Source organism: Sceloporus undulatus, chromosome 1, assembly GCF_019175285.1.
Source record: "Sceloporus undulatus isolate JIND9_A2432 ecotype Alabama chromosome 1, SceUnd_v1.1, whole genome shotgun sequence".
NCBI lineage: Eukaryota > Metazoa > Chordata > Lepidosauria > Squamata > Phrynosomatidae > Sceloporus > Sceloporus undulatus.
In genome coordinates this window covers 168,428,619-168,445,667 of record NC_056522.1, presented here as the reverse complement: position 1 = coordinate 168,445,667, position 17,049 = coordinate 168,428,619, and the positions used below count along the sequence as shown (strand labels likewise).

Sequence of the window (17,049 nt, the reverse complement as noted above, 5' to 3'; positions counted from 1 at the left end):
TCTAGTAGGATAATACATATAAAATACATAGCAATACAGGAAATGATTCAATGGAAAAAACATTATGAATGATTAATCTACAGTTCTTGAATACTGTCAGTCATTATATACATGACATCACATTTCCATTTTATTTTGGGATATCAGTGTTTTACACGAAAAAATCATGGATTGTAACATCAACATTACATGACATTTTAATATATAATGTGATTCCCAGAAGGATTCTCTTTATATCAGAACTGAGTTAGTTCAGCTCTCATTTTTTTCAACTCAACTTCTCCAAGCACTTTATCTCCATATTTTAGATGTCTGCAGGCTTTAGTTAGTAGGCTAGGTCTACCCTTCATCAAATATTATAAAGACCTAAGATTTAAAGACTAGTTCTCATTTTACCTTTGCTAGTACAATTATATGGCCTAGAGTAGAAAATACAAATGTGCTTGTGTCATGTTTGTACAGATACAGGTGTGTCATTTTTTAGAATTCAGGAAAAGGAAATACACTTTTCTTAGCAGCAGCTATACAGACCATTTTCCCCCAGAGGCTCATGCCAAGATTCTCAATGTTTCACTCCTTTTCAGTGGAAAACCCTTGGGGGTTAGAATCTCACCTAAGTGAGAATTAGCCCACCATTGGCAAGTGTGTCTTTTTCCAGAACTGCATATATTTCATGCATGAACTGGGAAAAAACAACATAGAGGTTTTACTGTTCTATTTTTTTAAAGTCAAAGTACATTTTTATAGTAATAGCACATTGTCTGCTGAAGTCCAGAAAATCTTTATAAACATCAAGTATTTATTAACTGTACATACTTTTCCACATACAAGTGTTTAAAACATATAGGCGCATAATGAATCTGTTGTGTTAAAGTATGTTTCTAATCTATAGAGAAAGATTGCTTCACCAACCAGGCCTTACTCACTTATGATGTGCTTTTGTTTTGTTTGTTGATGTGGGGGTGAAGCAAGTCCACAGCATTCCTAGATTCCTGCCAGAAAACAAGTAGCCATCTTGGCCATATAGCAAAGTACAATAACATCCAAAATCCACAAAATAGTGATACCTTTATTTGACCAACGAAAATACACAATATATATATTACTAGCTTTTGAAGCTCCACTGGCTTCATTGTTTAAATATTTGAAGGAGTGTCATACTGAAGATGGAGCAAGTTTGTTTTCTGCTGCCCTAGAGACCAGGACCTGGAGCAGTGGATTCAAACTGCAGGAAAAGAGATTCCACTTAAACATTAGGAAGAACATCCAGACAGTAAGAGCTATTCAGCAGTGGAACCCATTCCCTCAAATGTCATGGAGTCAGTCCCCTCCTTTGGAGTTTTTTAAATGGAGGCTGGATGGCCATGTGTCAGGGGTGCTTTGATTGTATATTCCCGCATGGCAGGGAGTTGAATCGGATGACCCTTAGCTCTCTCCCAGCAATATGATTCTAAAGGAAATACCAGATATGAGTGATGATGACACAAGTTGTTCTTCTTCATCTGCACTTTAGAGCTTATTTAAATGTGTATAACTGAGATGAAATAATCTTTGTGATGGATCTACCACTTCAGATTGTACAGTCAGTCCTCCATATCCATGGATTCTGGATCCATGTAATCTGCATCCACAGAGTCCGCAACTTGAAATTTATTTTTTAAAAATCCAAAAAGAAAACATTGATTTTGCGCGCACACACACACACACACATATATGGGACACCATTTTATTATGCCATTTTATAGCATGGGACTTGAGCACCCACCAATTTTGGTATCCACAGTGGTCCTGGTTACCAAATCCCAACAGATGCCAAGGGCCCACTCTATATAGCGATGTGTTTCTTTGAAACAGTGACTTCAAAGCATTTTTTCAGTTCACATTTTAATGCAAATATACCTAATTTGTATTTCTCAAACCAGTATGAGAAATGAAAAACAGTTATTCTTTGGCAATCACACTTTTCTGGATTTCATAGTGCAGTTCTTCAATCTAAATAAACATACCAAGAATGCATATACTAATAATGGACAACAATATTTATATTAGGAAACATGATCTACAAAAAAATGTGCATGTTAAACAAAAATGGTGTACAAAATGTGTATATTGGGAGAATATATATTAAAATATCCAAGGCTGGATGATCAGTGGTAGAAGAGGAGCAAACGCTCCTGGCAGCCTTGGGCTTCTGCTGGTACCACAAGTGTGACACCAAAGCTTCCTGTGGTAGGTGATGCTTTCAAGATAGAAATGCCCCTGGGGAGAGAGAGGCTGCGGATCTTACTTCTTCACTTTTCCCCAAGGGTTCGCATTATTTGCCACCTAGCCAGACCCATTAACACCTGCAGGGCAAGTGAAGAGGTGAGCAGTCCTCTGAGGCAGTCACCAACTGGGTTGCAGGGGAGCTGAAGGGGGAACTCGTCCTTACGCACCAAGGGGGGCTGTTTTTAGGAACAGCCCCACTGACCTTACTTTGGCAGCAGTTGAAAAAAATCTTTAAAATTGCTTATCGTTAAATCACAGCAAAGAGAAGGCCTTGTCTAGTCCACCTTTTGTATTGCATTGAATTATAGAGTTGAAAGCATTATTACATTGGGGTAATTTTAAAACATTTCCACATGGCACTTGAAAGACTGGTGGTTCCACCTTTTAGAAGAGGAATTTTGGGCAGCATCAAGGGAGCTATGCCACAGATGAGCAGAGGAATAGCTTTTATACTTTGCTACACCAGAAGATGGGACATGTTCACTGATATCAGAACAATTTTAAATCACATCTACTGTACTGTGTCTTGGTGACATTATGGTGGCAATTTCAAGCAACCAGCACAATGAGAGAGCATAAATATTATTTACGAAGACAGAAATATTGTAAGGTAGTCATTTAATTTAGATCAATCAGAACTGCAACAGCACTCAGATATTAGAGTACCTGTAGTTAGCAGGGAGGTACTATATATTCCTAAAAACCAAACAAAAAATGCTAAAAGCCTCATTGAATAGTAACAGACCACAATTACAGGTGTGAGATGTAAATGATGATAATGTATTCCATTCAACTGTATTTAGAATTTTTTATACACATGTAGTAGAAGAAAAAAACTTAGATTTATACTTACTGGTTCAATAGACATTAGGTTGTTACAATTATTTAAGAAACGAAAACTTTGTAACATGCAGATATTAATTAATATACAGAAATTAATGGAGAGTCACTGACTTCTGCTCTTAACTGACTCCTGTGTTCAGTCAATCTGTTTCAGGGATCACAAAAATTATTCTAACATATAATTCCTGGCACGGACAAATGATAACATAAATGGCATTATTTGGTTTGCAGTTAGAAAAATAGTGTAAAAGAAATTGCTTCCTTGATTGTGGATGAGTAAGGTAAGGACCCTTGTAATAATGACTTACAATGAATACAGTGAACACATCAGAAATGCCTAACTCCTGGATAAACACTCAGCTTTTGTTGTAAGAAATCAGGATGAACCCAACCAACAGAATGGGTATGATAATAAGCTACAATAGGCAGAGATTTACAACCATCCACATTCTGCAGGAGCCAGAGACTCTTCATTCTATGAACATTTCTTTTGGCTGGACATGGTTTTGACTCACTTAAATTTTGTATTATCTAAGTAGTAAGGACTAGAGTTTATTAAAATACTTTCTATGGCACTTCTCTAATGTGAGCACTTAAGGATATTTTAACTCAACACTGTGGTTCCTTCTGGCTTAAATGACAAAATGGATTTGGCTTGTTTTTGAAATTGAAACTTTCACTGATTTTGGTGTATTTAATCTGTGGCCACTTTCATTTGGTTTTGATGTTAATTGAGGCTACATTACCTTCTGTCCTAAGTATCTAAGGGGCTCTCCAGACCACCCCAAAAGGGCGGGCTGGAGGTGCCCAGTTTCCCTCCAGAGGGATGCTGCAGCAGTCAAAACACTCCGGAACCGTAAAATTTGCCCCAGGCCGCCACAAACCAGCTGTCTGTACTGGGCTTATGTTTGATGCAGGTCAGTTTGTAGCATGCCATCTCATCTGAAAGAACTTCCTATCAGTGAATTATAGGCATTGTAATTAAAGCTTCATACATTACTTTTAGAATTGCATGGGTTTCATTTTAATTGCAGTTTCCATTCCAGTGTTTGTTATGCATAAGGTTTATCTTGTTTGTTATATTGCTGACTACATATCTGAAGAAGCTTATCTTTGGCAAAATGGAAAGAAAACTACCTGAGATCCTTCTGTCTGCTACTATCTCATTTACTACAGTTGTGAAAGATTCCCTTGTTAACATGTCTGTTGCCACAAAATTGTATTGGCTGTGATTAATTTTGGACATTAGTCTTGTGACAAATTAATTTCTGTATATTATACAGTTTTTATTTCTTTTAAACAACACTAACACATTCATGTGTATTGATCTATAAGTGTAGACATAAGATTTTTTTTCCTGTTACATGTGTAGATAAAAAGGTATGTACAGTTGAATGGGATAAATTATCTTCATTTACATCTTATACCTGTAATTATGGTCTGCTACTATGTATTCCCCACATACATTCTACCCAATTCACATTACCTTCTGTGTGCACACTCTATGTTAGCATTGCTTGCAGAACTGGATTTCTGTGTAGTTTGATTGACTCACTCACTATTTCCTTTATAATGAGAAATACTCATTATAATTGTATAATTGTTTAAAACTAGGGCTTTGGCTAATGTTTTCCTTTTCCAAACTTATGTTCTTTTATCCTGGGCATCCCCCCAGCTCTGCCTACTTTGTTCTTGTGGTGGATAGGGTTGCTTGTGGGTTGATTTCTTTGTTGTCATGTATAAACAATTTACTGTTGTCCTTTAATACTGCATGCTATACCTAATAGAGGTCAATATATTTGTCACTGTCCCTTTAGCATGCTCATTGTCCAAGGGAACCCTTTATTTCTTGTTCACCCGTGCATCTGGGATACACAGAATGAAGGAGATTCACAGGAAGTGTGCAGGTTTTTGAAATGACCAATATATTCATTATTTGTTGATTTCCAGCCACAGATATTTGTAACTTGATAAAAGAAGAAGGGACCTGTAGAGAATTTAAGCTAAAATGGTATTATGATCCAAAGACCAAAAGCTGTGCCAGATTCTGGTATGGTGGTTGCGGCGGCAATGAAAACAGATTTAACACACAGAGAGAATGTGAACAGCTCTGCATGTCAGGTAAGTGAGAGACTATTATTTTGCTGTGTGTCTTACTAGATAGGGTTGTACACTTAACTGTTGGCAGCCAAAGATCTGAGGAGTCTTCCAATCCGCATCATAATTAGCACAGGCTGCTATACTGACTTATGCCAGCCTTTACCTCCCTGATAGTCTTCAGATACACAGACTACAACTAGCAAAAAATGATGTTTGGAACATATTGGACATTATTGTGACCATTTAGAAAATAATCATCAGTTTCTGCAAAATGTTGGCAATGCAATGCCCATAATGATTCCTTCTGTCATATGGTGTGGGTTTGTTCAGTGGTTACTCCTTTTTGGTTGGATGTATTGCAACATATCAATTTCATTTTGGAAAAATCCTTCATATTTATAGATGTTCTTTAAAATTATTGTCCCGAGACATGGAATTTAACTGATGGTCAGTGTGGTTAGACCCTGCATGCTCTTGCTGTTACCAAAATACTTGTACTGCAAGACTGGAAAGATGAATATTCTCCATCTATTGTTCCATGGTCAGAAGTTCTTACTGGTTTAGCTACTTATGAATGTGTTTTTTATAGATGCCAATTTCAAGAAAATGTATTTTTGGAAATGTGATCAAGTTCTTTTAATATATGTGTCCAGCATAGATTCACTCCCTCACAAACCATAAGGTTGCGAGTTCAATCCCAGCCAGGGGGCTTACACTCAACTCAGGTTTGCATCCTTCTGAGGTCATTAAAATGAGTACCCAGATTGTTGGGGGTAATTAGCTTACACTTTGTAAACCATTTAGGGAGTGCTTAAGCAGTATAGAAATGCACTTGCTATTGCTATATTCTTTGTAAAACACACACACACACCACACTTCTCACTACTCTGTGCCTGCATGGTAAATTAGGGAACATTGCATTTGTAGTCCATTATAGCTGGGAAGTCCCAGGATGGGGAAAGCTGGGTTTAGCAAAGAGTTTTGTTTAAATTTCCAAATGTGAAGAGTATTTCTAGCTATGGGGTCTTGCATATCATTTTTTTTAAATTGATTCTGTGACAGGGAACAAGGAAACAAAACATATGGATGGATAGCACTTTATAAAATGTGTTTCCTGAACATAATTTTTCTCTCAGTCCCATAGTAGGTACTACAACTAGTATTTAAGTTTTTATAGAATTGTGTTGATATATTCCTAGAAGCACCTAAAAAGGGAAATAATTACTGAGGGAATATCAGCCACAGATACTAGAAAGAGAAACAGATGAATTTCTGTTGTTTTGCATCCAGTTGTATCTATACCTAATGAGGTCAACCATATCCCAACATTGTACAGCCTTGGAAAGCAATCCCTGGCAAGCTCTAACAGGAGGAGTGTATCTTCTGTCCTCTCTTCATTACAATTTCCAGATTTCCTACCACCCAGAAGGGGTCAGATGTCTGCTTTCTGCACTATATGTTCAGATATGGCTGCAAAACTAGAGGGGTTATCTTTATGCTTTGGCCAACCCAGGAATCAAAGCAACAAGTATTTCAGACTTGCCAAACTGCTGCAGTGATCTGATGTACCCATATTCTTCTGTTCATTGGGGATCCCCCCCCCCGCCCTCTCCCATTTTAGAATTACCAAAGGTTTGTGTTTTCAAATGTTTGTCTTTTATTCTTGGAACACTGCAGTGTCAGTTGGTTAAAAACACTCAAATGCTCTCCCTCAATTCTAGCCATGGGCTTCAAAGTGAACAAAACCAGCCTTTTTATGGTTACTTGACAGGTCTGTCTGTCTGCCCTCTTTTCCTGGAAGGCCTTCATGATGTCTGTGGCAGAACCTCTATCTAGGCTGACACTGCAGTTCCAGCTCTGTCACTCACCTTGCCCTTTTACCTTTAAGATCTTACCCTGGATCTGGTTCAGTGTGGTAAACCATGACAGTTCTCCCTTTAGGAGAATCGTCCATGGGAAGATTCCTGTTCTGAGGCAGCAAATTTAGGTTGGGCTTCAGGTATCAATAGCTAGTTTCTGCAAAATCCTTACCTGTACCAACTTTCATTTCAGACAATATTCTCACTCAAATCTCTGTCTGTCTGTCTGTCTTCTTTAACATGAAATCCTAATAAAATCCTTTTGTTTTTCCAGCAAACATCAGTCCTAGCATTGTGACAACTATAGGAACTTAAACCACCTGCAAAATGTCAACACATACCTCTAAGAGAACCAGGGGTCAGCCATTGCCAACGTACCCCACGTAGAAGCTAAGGGTATGGGCTACCTTGCACTGTGCTGTTTCTGCTTTACGTTCCAAGCAAACCTTGAAGAAAGTGTTTTGCTGTACGACTTTATCAATATGGTGCTAAACTGTTTGTGGACTAAATGCTAAATATGTCTGGGATATATTCTATACTTTCAACATTATGTAATATTTACCCACCACAGATCTTATTTGTTTGAAAAAATACAGTTTTCTTTGGATTCCGGCATCGTGCCTATTTTGGGCAATGTAAAGACTAGAAAATAATGAAAAAATATCACTGCAACTGTTATGTACTTGCTTTTATCATTTCCATAACTGAGCATAACTTTAGATGGAAAGCCTTTCTATAAAAGGAATAGTCAGTTCTGAAATGCAAGCAGTCCAACTTTTCATTCTGTTTTAACTCTTACTGGATAGATTTTGTACTAATTCTTTTTTATGCATATGTGATCAAACCAACCAGAAAAGAATGCAACATTTCTTCATACAGATGCACTGCTGGGACCAACGACTGAGTTTTTAAAGAAAAAAGGCACGGCACAGGGTGTTTTCGGCAATCCTCTAATGTGTGTTTTACAATTTTTAAATATTTTGGCAGGGGTGGGAATTCTATTTTTATTGTGGTTTTGTTTCTAGGAAATCTATACAAAAGAACTTTAAATAAAGTTTAATTGTGGTTTTCAAAAAAAAATTTTAGGGTTTTTATTTGTTCATATGCTTGTGCGTCCACTTGTACACACAACCAAACCAAAGCTTCTATGAAGGTTCAACCATGCAAGTAACTGAGACTTGGATGTTACCAGAGAAACTGAACATAGAGCAGTAGGCATAGATACAATACAGTACAGAAAATCAGTTGTATCAAGATCTTTGCAGTCATAGATCCAAGCTTCCAATTGAATAGGCCATGTTCAGTTCAGTCCCTATGGCTCTATAAGGAAAACAGTACAATTGAAGTTGTTCAGACTGCAGAGAAGCATTCAGTGGAGATTGAAGGTGCTGTGCATCCAGCTACAGAAATGAAGTTGAATGCTTCTTGGCTTCTTGTTGTTTGACATTGTTGTGTGACTTCAAGTCATTCTTAATTTATAGCCACCCGAAGCTTAACACAAACCTATCATGGGATTTTCATGGCAAGTTTCCTCAGAGGAGCAATACGATTGCCATCGTCTGAGACTGAGAGAATGTGGTTTGCTCAGGGTCACTCTGAGTTTCCATGCTCAGTGGAAACTCAGATTCAAACCCTGAGTCATAGTACAATGTTCATACCACTATACCACACAGCTTTTCTCTGCTCCTGGACTAGCAATAGCATTTCAATAGCATAATTTTTCAGTAGCTAGAAATAGTACAACTAAACATCTAGCTACACTTGCTGAAGTATAGGTAGCAATAGCTTTTCAATAAACCGCTACAGAATAATTGGGCCTCAGTGACAGAAAGCCAGGAGAATGCAGGGATGAATATTTTTCATGGTATTCTCCCCATTGTGGAAGAAAACAAAGACTGGTGTTCTACTCAATATTTATGAGATTGCAAACCAGATTTGCAATCTTCTAAATTTAGGGATTTACATTTATGATAGCTAATGACTGAACCCCAAATGTAATTCCCAAAACCTACTTCTTAAGGCATGAAGTGCCCCAACTGAGGTGCTGAAGATCGGGGTCCTGGGAAATGATGACTGTCATCATAAAGACATTGAGACAAGCAGTCAGGCCAGACCTCCAGCTGTCCATCTCAGTGTGCCCCACAACTGGGACAGCACTTCAGCTGTCTTCCCAGACCTGAGTCTTCAGTGCCTCGGAAACCCTTTGTTTGGAGAGCTGACTCTTTTTTGAGGTAGGTTTTTTTAGGGGTGGCATCAGCAGAGGTAGCTGAGGCAATGGTGCAGGATCTCTGCCAGGTTTCTTGTGCATTTTTAAGAAGGATTTACTTCTTGCTAAGTCCATCCAGCAATTATTCTGCAAATGTAGAATACATGTCGTTTTTCTCTAGAAAAACTAACTTTTTGCACAGGAATCAATGCATTCCCATTCCCATCTCACTCAGCTCAACCACCTTCCCTATATGACATTTAAACAGCCAAGCCTCTCTTTTTATAGTCTTTCCTCTCAGCTTCCTCCATTTCATTCTGAGGGCTGTGAATGGCTGGATCTACATATGCAAGGCAGCCTTTTTGCATATCCTCCAACCGTCCTGATTTGACAGGGACAGTCGCAATCATGTATTGTTCTGCTTTTTCAGTTGCTTTTAAAATGTCCCAGTTTCTGTTTTCTCATCCTACCATCCTCCTCTGTCCTCAGCGTACATCAATTGCAGCAAACCAAGTTCAAAGTGCAAATAGTTTTTAGCATAACTAAATCAGCAGAGGGAGAGGAGAGGAGGGAGCAGAATCTTGCCCTTCCCAGTAGATTTGGACTACCCTCAGCTCTTTCCCTAATCCCTTCACTTCAGTATTTCATGCCTTCTTGGGTCTGTCTCACACTGCTGGGCAGAACACTCCATCCTTTTTATTAACTGCATCCCTCTCTGATTTTACCGTTTTATTGATGTTGGGTCACTGCTTGGAAACACTGGGAAGTATTGGCAGCGCCCCTCCAACATTGCAAAGGGAGTCAGTTTTTGCCAACTCTGGGTTGCTGTGCCTTGGGAATCAACGTATCTGAACATTTTTTGGACACAATTCTTGGCCCATTGTCAGCAAAGGGCAAGATGCTGGCCTGTTTTCTGTTTTAAAGTATGTGCTCTTGCCAAAAGAATGCTTGTACATCCTTAGGGGCCTGTTACTGCTCTGCCTGTCAGGCCTTTCATGGGCTGTGCTGCTAGAAAGAGAACCTGAACTTTCCCCAATTCCCAATGCTATGTGCTTAAATCTGGAGCAGTTCACTGGTAGTCTATGGTTGTTTACACATAACTGCAGCTTCAGAGGTGTGTGTGTGTGTGTGAGAGAGAGAGAGAGAGAGAGAGAGAGAGAGAGAGGTGGGGGAGGATGCTTGAAAAACAGCCTCCGTTGATCACCTTCTATCTTTTCCCATTCCTAAAATAATCAGCACCTGATTTTAGATATTTTGGATCTGGTAGATGGTAGAAGTGGTTCATGGGTCAGGATAGGGCATAGGTAGAATCTGACTTACTTAAGTGGAACACAACAAATTATAAACATGCAGGAGTAGCTGTGTTGGCCATTTAACAAATACAAACAACTGAAATGCACAATATACTTGTTGCAAGCTTTCGAAGCTCCATGGGCTTCTTCATCAGGCAAGATGTTACAAACCAAACAGAAGGGAAAACAAAAACAATTGAAGATGTTAGTCAGATGCTTGCATGTTGTTTCAGTCCTTAGTAAAGATGTTATGATAGGGAGGATATCTTTTGCAGGCAGGCTTCTCCTCCTTCTGGTCATGTGGTAACAGGGAGATTTTCAAGTCCAGGAAAATCTACCCTTCATAGCCAAAGAGTACTGGTGCCTCACAAAACTACAAATCCCAGGATTCTGTAGGATGGAGCCATGGGTTTCCAAGGCACTGAAAACTTGAGGGTTCAAACTACATTATTTCTACAGTGTAGATGCACACACTCTTGGCAAGGATCTAGTGATGTTCTTGGTGTTCCAGCTGAATCATGCAGTTCCCAGAGCTGAGATGTGATATCTTTACACTGTCACCAAAATGTACCTGATCCACACAACCACCATATACAAGAAGGAGTTTAAAACAAAATGAGAAGATAGCACCAGGGATTTTAGTTTCTTCCTTTGTACAACCTCTTCCTCCTTTCCTTAAAATAATAAAGACAGCATCATGTTTTCCTTACACAGTTTGAGTCCAGTGTTTGGATAGTCATACATTTGCTCAAACTGGCAAATGCTCCAGTGTCATAACTGGCTGCTAACCCTTCCATTTTCATTCCGAGGCATTGCAACACAACAGGATGTGCAGCTCAGTTTTCTCAAGCCTTTTATGGAAGCAGGTGGTGTTGCTGGAAAATAGTTAGCAGCTGCATTCCAGTGCATACATGGAAACAATTGCCAGTCGGTTGGAAGAGCATCTGCCAGTGTTGCTGGAGACAGAAGACCAAAAATAACTTGCTGCACTTCATCAGAGCCCCTCTGCAAGCAGAAGCAGATTAGCATTGTTTGTAGCACACCTGCCTTTGCTTTCAAGGACAAATGATCACACTGATCTTTGGGATAGCTTAGTTATCTACAGCCATGATTTACACACCTGTCCATTCTGCGGTATTTTGTATGTACTTCTCTCAGCTCTGGGAGGGAGTGCCATGTTGAGAGAAAATATCCCCTACTAGAACTCAAAGTTTGAATCATACTATTTAATTTAAATCTATTGAGACTAGAGCCAGGATCTGGCCTTCCAGAAACTGTTGGGTTACAACTCCCAAAAGCCCTGAACAGTATAGGCCGTGACGACTGATGGAAATTGTAATCCAACAACACTTGAAGGATTTCATGTTCTCTATCCCTGGTCGACATAAAGCAAAGCATGCAAGGAAAAGGATATCACAATATTTTGCAAGCTGAATCTTCCTTTTTGTCAAAGTCAGAACATTGATAGGTTTGCACAGAGCTTATAGAAAAGAAGTGAACATTTTTTTCAAAAAAGATTTAAAAATATTTTAGGGCAAAAATGTACAAACATACAAATATAAAAAACAAGCATACCGACATATTAGAAATCAAAAGGTTTGAAGCAGAAAATGCAAGGTCATTTGCAAAAAAAAGCAAGGGAAAAGCTCTCTTTCCCCCCTGTTCTCTACTCAGTCCATCAAGGACCATAATGGGAGTTTAAAATGATCTTAATTCCTATGATCACTGTAGTAAAGTGTGATGCGATGGTGACAGGGCACATTCTATAACTATGAAGGAATGGCATTGCATTACAGAATCCATACCATCCAACACAGAAACTCTCTGAAAGCATTTCAGTGATGGCAGCATAGTACTGTAACTTCAAAATGAAACTGAGTATGTAGCTTCATCAGCAGTTAAGTCCCCAAAGAACTGTTGGCTGTATAACCCTAGTAAAGAGATTAGAAGATACACTATCACACACAAAGCTACATCCCCTCTCTGGCATTTATGGACACGTGGCAGAGGTTCAGAAATATTTGAAATGGCCAGGATCGATCCATCCATCCATCCCTCTCTCTCTCTCACACACACATACACACCCTGCATGGAAATGTCTTTCCAAGGTTCTGAAGTAGGTACAGAGCACTTCAACTTCAGCAAATATCCACTTCACCTTTGAGAAGTTAAAATACTTCTAAAGCAGCACAGAACTTATTCAGGGTTCCACACCTCTGCTACCATATTCTTCAGGTGGCTGGTAAGAAGGCTGGTGTACACTGTGTCCAATACCCTGGAAAGATCTTATACTGTTGGCCCTCTGTTTCCATGAAGTATGCATCCACAGATTCAACTATGCACAGCTTAATATATATAAATCCAAAAAGCAAATCTTGATTTTGCCATGTTATGTAAGAGACACCATTTTATAATGGGACTTGAGCATCCACCAATTTTGGTATCCACCAGGATGGGTGGGTCCTGGAACCAAACCCCAGAAGGTACCAAGGGCACACTGCAAATTACTTTCTGGCTGGGGTCTAGGGCATCTGAAGCACCATATTCTTCCATATAAGTCTGCCAAGGCTTTAGGTTCTTACCAGGGAGGCCCTTCTTACTATTCTTCCATCCTCACAAGCACAGAGGTACAAGCTTGGTAGATCAAGAGAGTGCTGTGGAGGGAATATATTGTGATATCAGTAAGGCTTTTAACAGGGTCCCTCAAGATATTCTTGTGGGCAAGCTGGTGAATGATGGGCTAGATATTGCTAGACTTAGGGCCAATACATACCAGTGGCAAAACGCCACTCCTCTTTGCTGTGCAGTGTTGCTGCAACAATGGCAACTCGGCACAGCAACAAAGAAGCCGCCTAGAGTGGCTTATTTTTTGTGACATCACTTCCTGCCAGCGATGTCTGGTTGCTTTATGGCAGGCAGTGGCATCATGGCAGCCCACATATGGATGGGAGGTTGCCATGTTGCCGTTTGTACGTATTAGGGTTCAGGAGTGTGTGGTTGCTATGTGCTCCTAAACCTTAAAATCCCCGCTGCCATGCCACAAAGCGCCTGTGTGTATCAGCCCTTAGGTAGATTTGTAATTGGGTGAAAGATTAAACCCAGAGTTTTCACATGTGGTTGCTCTTCACTCTGGAGAGAGGTTACTAATGGAGTGCCTCGAGGTTCTGTCCCAGCCCTGATGTTGTTCAGTGTTTATAAATTATATATATGATGGAACATAAGGCAGGCTTATCAAATGTGCAGATGACACGAAATGTGGGATGGGTAGCTAATATCCCAGAGAACAGGATTAGAATTTAGAATATAACCAAAGTACCTTATAAAGTCCCCCTCCCCCAAAACAATACCCATAGACATACTGTACACTTTCACAGTTAATACAATACTGACATAAAGGCTAAAACCTAACTACCAACAACATAAAAATTGACTTCCTGGAGTTTACTACAATCTTGAATAGTAACTAATTAGTACTGTGTAACAGACATAACTGGGATTTCCTAAGAGGTTCTTTAATACATAGAACATTCAGAGCAATGCATCATCATCTTTAGCCTGCAAAACATGAAATCTTAATTTTTTATTTCAGGAAGTTGTTCTCTATCTCTGATGGTCTGTGAATGAGTCTTTCTGGCACAGAAATCCATTGACCATGAGTACAGCAATTACATCAGGGCTTAGATATGCCCCATTTTCCTTTCCTCTGTCCTCCACTTATGAGTTCTCAGTACATAATTCTTACTCTCTTTTTTGTGGTACAAAAACAATTAAATTAGAATGAATTCACTGGGGCTAGATCAAATCAAAATGATTGACTGCACAAAGCTTCTGGACTTAGTTACTAGAAATCCCAGTAGGAATTCATTGTTTGGTTGAAAGTGATAAACCCCTCAGTCTAGCACAGTCCAGCACAATGATGGATACTGCAGGTGTCCATTTGTGTTGGATGTTACTGAAAACATTGTATACTATGTTCTTTTGGCCATTCCATCATAACTGAGATTAGCCTAGTCCTGCTAGAGTTAGCCAGCTGAGAGCAATCATACTGAAGTGATGGAGGGAGTGACCCATGCTTTTGGTTTAAATGGTCTGTATTAGGAGAACTTCTGTTTGTATGACAGGCCTTCTTAGACACTTCCAAGGGCATCCTGTCCATCCTTGCCCTTAACATTTAAATCTATGTATAGCAAAATTGTTCCACAATCTATTAGTACACACATACACACTCCAGCTCATGGCCTTCAGTCAGGAAGAACTTTTATGGGAACACCACATCTGCAGCCTCATTGTTATTGGACTTGCCTCACAATGAATTACCAGTCAGAGGGTCCAGCAAAACACAACAAGGATAGACACTTTTTAAAACCAAAAACCAAAACCCAGATATCTATTCTGTGTGCATATGAAGTCGTATTCTACCTGGAGAAGGCCTCCTTGGGTGAAGAAAGGAAAGAGTGGAGCTCTGGTAACAGGCTTCAGTCAGAGCCAGAGGAGTCTGGGTGCCCCTTTCTGGAAGCAGAGCCTGGACCATCACATGCTGGCCCTGAAGAGAGGGAGTTGGAGGCTGAACCATTTACCATCCTTCAGAACATTGTAGACTGAAGTGACATCTCCCTTATCTCTAACATTGTGCAACATTCCTAAGTCAACTTGGTCTTGCTCCCTGGATTCTTCAGGAACTCCATGGTTGACATTTGGCTCTACTGAGACTGCTTTGTGTGCCAAGACTCTGAACTGCTTCAGCCACTCTTCTGCACTGTGTCTGACTCTGGACTGCTTGGTTTCCTCACTGTTTGTTCTCCTGGGCACTTGCCAACCTGCACCAGTACATGAAGCATACATCTAACGTTTATATCAAAAGGGATGTGCTGGTGAAAAGACTTCTAACCCCTTCCCTGCCCTATCTGTTTTCATTCCATCTCTTCAGGCAGTTTTCTCCCATGGCATAGACACATGGTATATAAAATACATAACTCCTTCATGTGAAATTTGACCTCAAGGACTACTATATTTTAATAACTTCATGAGTCCTAATCACAAGACTTTTACCCTTCAAATCCACCCACATGTAAGATGGGCGGTGGTCAGTAACTTGTTTTTCTGGAACTAACAGAAACCATTAAAATCCAAGTGGATCAAATGTAAAGTCATGAGTTTGGAAACTAGATGTCCTTGAGGACTGCCAAACTAAAACTGAGGGTATCTGTTCCATATAAATACAGTATCTAAAACAAACAACCCCAGGAACGATTTGTTGACTTCCAAGTCCTTTGCAAGCTCAGATGTTGCTCTCCCTGCCTCCTGCAGCTCAGGCTATTTGCTTGCCATCCTGGCATGTCTCTTTGTGTCTATGTCCATGATGGACATCCCAGATGTGTGTTCATTTTTCCCTTTATAGCTTCTTTGCCTGCTGCTGAAATATCATATGCAGATCCCAACAGACACTTACAGGCGCCATCAGGCTTACTCCAGAACTGTCATCCAAAATGTAAAGTTCAGAGGCCTTTATTACAGAACTTGTTCCATAAAGGAGCTTTTTCTCTAAAGCAACAGTAGTGATGCATGCAAAACTATACTGCCAAAGGCCAAGATGGCACCCACCATGCTCCAAAAGCAATTGTCCTGTTTTGTAGAAATGGCACTGACTGAGCAAGTTTGCCCTTTTCAGAAGCCCAGCTACTGGTGTCTGCATAAGGGCACTGAGAAGGAATTCTTGGCAAGCATTTTGAGGATCCCATTCTCTCCTCCCTGTTTCATGAGAGCTCACATTCAGGCAGTGTATTTGGAAGATTTACCACAGCTGCTTGGATCCAGAAATGAAGAAAGACATTAAAGAGGTAGAGAGTGATGAAGGGAATTAGGGAGATGAAACTCTAATCTCTGTTGCACAGAGTTGCATTCTACCTGAATGTCTTTGGGTTTTGTTTGCTTCTGTTTGTATTTAACTTTATGAAAACTACATTCATTTTATATTACATGCCGTGCAATCCCATCTTTACGGATTCGCCCCTTTTCACTTGCTGCCCCTCACTTCTGGAACCTTCTTCCCCCACAAGCAAGAGCCATCACTTCTTTAACCAGCTTCAAAATGGAGTTGAAAACCATCCTGTTCAGTGAAGCATTCTCAGGCATTGCATAATTGTCTCTTACTATTTTATGTTCTTTTGGTGCCTGTTTATCAAACCATTTCCTGTATTGCTATGTATTGTATATGTATTATCCTACTTGAGAGTATGTATTTTCCCTGGATGAAGATTAACCTTCCATTATGAAGCCAAGCCCTCCCTCCAGTCCATCTACCTTGGTCCAGGCCTTGGAGGTAGAGAGGAACTGCTGGACCTCTTACCCTTTCCCTCCACCACTCCCTTCTCCTTCTGTGTCATGTCTTTATAGATTGTAAGCCCGAGGGCAGGGAACCGTCTAACTAAAAAGATTGCATGTACAGCGCTGTGTAAATGTACAGCGCTTCATAAATAAAAGT

General features: G+C 39.9%; 2 protein-coding genes across 9 annotated transcripts in view; one reads left to right on the top strand and one right to left on the bottom strand.

Moving 5' to 3' along the window:
- COL6A3 (collagen type VI alpha 3 chain) overlaps positions 1-8,150 on the top strand; it is a 131,437-nt gene extending 123,287 nt beyond the window's left edge. For all 8 annotated transcript variants that reach the window (XM_042452754.1, XM_042452746.1, XM_042452739.1 and 5 more), the window contains 2 exons: positions 5,062-5,232; positions 7,345-8,150. In XM_042452754.1, the coding sequence (XP_042308688.1) occupies positions 5,062-5,232; positions 7,345-7,385 (212 nt within the window). In that variant the 3' untranslated portion in view covers positions 7,386-8,150. The remainder of the gene's footprint in view (positions 1-5,061; positions 5,233-7,344) is intronic.
- COPS8 (COP9 signalosome subunit 8) overlaps positions 1-17,049 on the bottom strand; it is a 306,096-nt gene that overhangs the window by 152,622 nt on the left and 136,425 nt on the right. The window lies entirely within an intron of this gene.